This window comes from Penaeus monodon, chromosome 6 (assembly GCF_015228065.2).
Source record: "Penaeus monodon isolate SGIC_2016 chromosome 6, NSTDA_Pmon_1, whole genome shotgun sequence".
NCBI classification, from domain to species: domain Eukaryota; kingdom Metazoa; phylum Arthropoda; class Malacostraca; order Decapoda; family Penaeidae; genus Penaeus; species Penaeus monodon.
Window position 1 is genome coordinate 42,722,161 of NC_051391.1, and position 2,500 is coordinate 42,724,660.

The 2,500-nt window shown below is 43.4% G+C and overlaps 1 protein-coding gene across 3 annotated transcripts in view; it reads left to right on the plus strand.

The window, feature by feature from the left end:
- The first annotated feature begins 1,929 nt into the window (after window positions 1–1,929).
- Window positions 1,930–2,500, plus strand: part of LOC119574485 (carboxypeptidase D-like) — a 49,791-nt gene continuing 49,220 nt past the window's right edge. For 2 of the 3 annotated variants that reach the window (XM_037921729.1, XM_037921727.1), the window contains exon 1: window positions 1,931–2,446. In XM_037921729.1, coding sequence (XP_037777657.1) covers window positions 1,970–2,446 — 477 coding nt within the window. In that variant the 5' untranslated portion in view covers window positions 1,931–1,969. Of the gene's footprint in view, window positions 2,447–2,500 lie in introns of all 3 variants that reach the window. The other variant, XM_037921730.1, reaches the window with a different exon arrangement.

Below are 2,500 nucleotides of genomic sequence, written 5' to 3' on the forward strand. Positions count from 1 at the left end.
GAGGAGCCATGGGATGTCCCCTTCATGTCCATAATGAAGATGTTCATGCAGAGGCCTTAGGTGTGATTCTTAGGGTCTTGACATAGACACACGCGCAAGCGCACGCACACACAAACACACATACACAATCATATAATTTTGATAAAGACTAATGAGTAAGAACTCCTGATATTTGTTTGTTTACTTTAAATTAAAATATCATATTTAAAGGTATAAAAGTAGGGTAGGTCATGTCCGCCAGTTAGTACCTTTGCTCACTCAAATGGCTTGCATCGTACCCCATCTAATTACAGTTAGCATTCCCCTGTACAGCTTTGAATCCAGGATAGTAGCTTTGGGTGTAGATTCTGTAGTTTCTACTAAAATAAATAAATAAATAAATAGATAAAAAATTCATCATGCCGACTGGAACAGACATTTCAGCATCTAACACACCGACCATCCAGGAGTTAACGTCTATGTGGATGCTACGTTTCTTCTCCCTCGGGCCTCCTCGACAGACACGTCAGATGAAAGATTCTGAAACACCTTGGACTTTGTGATGAATCTCATACAACCAGGATGATAATACACTTTCAACAAAAGATTACTTACTAGCTACAGACACTGACTCATCTCATCCAGGTTATGCCATATTCCCAGCATGGCTTATAACCCGCGTGAAGAAAGAGTCACTATCCTCACCTAGGTTAGAGACAGAAATTCCAGGAAATATTGCAGTTATCCATCTACGGGAAGTATTATGTCCGCTGAAGCTACCCCTCATACCTCTATCGCTTGTTCTGCAGGAGAGGAGGATAAAGCTATGCCCACGTTAGTGCCAAGTTGAGTGCCAGGCGGTGCCGCATTTCCGACACGAGTGTTATGCCCCATCCAAGGTATACTGTTATCGCACTGACCCCAGGGCAACCATGGACAATTTACTTTATAACATGCAAAATGGCAATAGTTACATGCAGACCACGGCACAGAGGAATTTTGGTTATAACAGACGTGTTATACAAACCCTTGGGCAAATGATGCATGTATTGCCGATATGTTCGTCATGACTGTCAATATCAACTTTTTTTCGATAAAATGATTCATATTTAATGAGAAACTATATATATATATATATATATATATATATATATATAGATAGATAGATAGATAGATAGATAGATAGATAGATAGATAGATAGATAGATAGATATGAATGTGTGTGTGTGTGTGTGTGTGTGTGTGTGTATGTATGTATGTATGTATGTATGTATGCATGTATGTAAGTATGTATGTATATGTTACCTCGTTCAAACTACACGTGTGTGTGCTGACTGTATTACAGTGTGATTTTTTGCCTACAGGTGTTTGATGATAAGAACTATATCGTAAAAACAGAGAGGTAGATCGATTGGAAGATAACTGTTGAGAGGAACAATGTTTTTTTTTCTCGTAGGGCAAGTTATTATTGAAAAGTTATTTTCATCGAGAATGACAACAAAACGCACCCAGTTTCCTCAAACGTGGACGCGCTGCCCCGAATGACGGAGGCGTGATCGGGCGAAAAGTCCTCAAGAGCGACCAAACGTGCAGAGAATCGCCAAGTTAAAGCACGTCCGCTCTGCGAAGGTAGTTTCTTTTTTATCAGCCATAAGGATTATCTAATATACACTCCAGTAATGTGAATAAGTTCATGGCTAGCATTATTTAGCTTTTACAACAGTAAAAGTTTTATTTTTTACGAAGTGGTAACTTTTATTTAGTTTCACCAGGCTTGCCAATCGCACAAATTCAACCTTTCTTAATTTTTTAATGCCTAGATACTGGTATCTTGCATACCCATATGTTTGTAATTTTCCTTTGCTATATCATCTTTTTTTTAAGAATCACAGTCATATCCGTTGCCAAGCGCCTCCCCTGACCTTTGCAGTAAGAGTGACTTCCTGTGTTGACGTAAGCGCAGTGGACTCCCTCGGCCGCGACGAACAACATGGGGACGGCCGCCCGCCAGACTTTGCTCTTAATTATTGTGTGTGTGGTGTCTGGGGGTCTTAATTATGTCGCTGCGAACAGCCCAGATGCAGCCTCAGCAGGTGCCACCGTGGTGGACGGGATCGACATGTCTAAGTACCACCATTACGACGACTTGCTGCGGCTGGCGGAGACCCTGAAGGTGCAGTACCCGCACCTGGTGGATCACTACTCTGTGGGCAAGTCCGTCCAGGGGAGGGAGCTCCTGGTCCTTAGGATCAGCGAGAATGTGGCCGAGCGGCGCCTCACAGAACCCATGTTCAAATTCGTGGCCAACATCCACGGGGACGAGACCGTGGGGCGCGCCCTTATGGTGTTCCTGGCGCAGTACCTGGTGGCCCAGTACGGCTCCAACCCCAGGGTCACAAGGCTGCTCAACCAGACCGAGATTCACCTCATGCCGTCCATGAATCCCGACGGCTTTGAGCTGGCCAAGGTGAGTCTTGTGAAATAATTCTCCCAAGGTTGAGGAAATTGGGTTATTTGCACT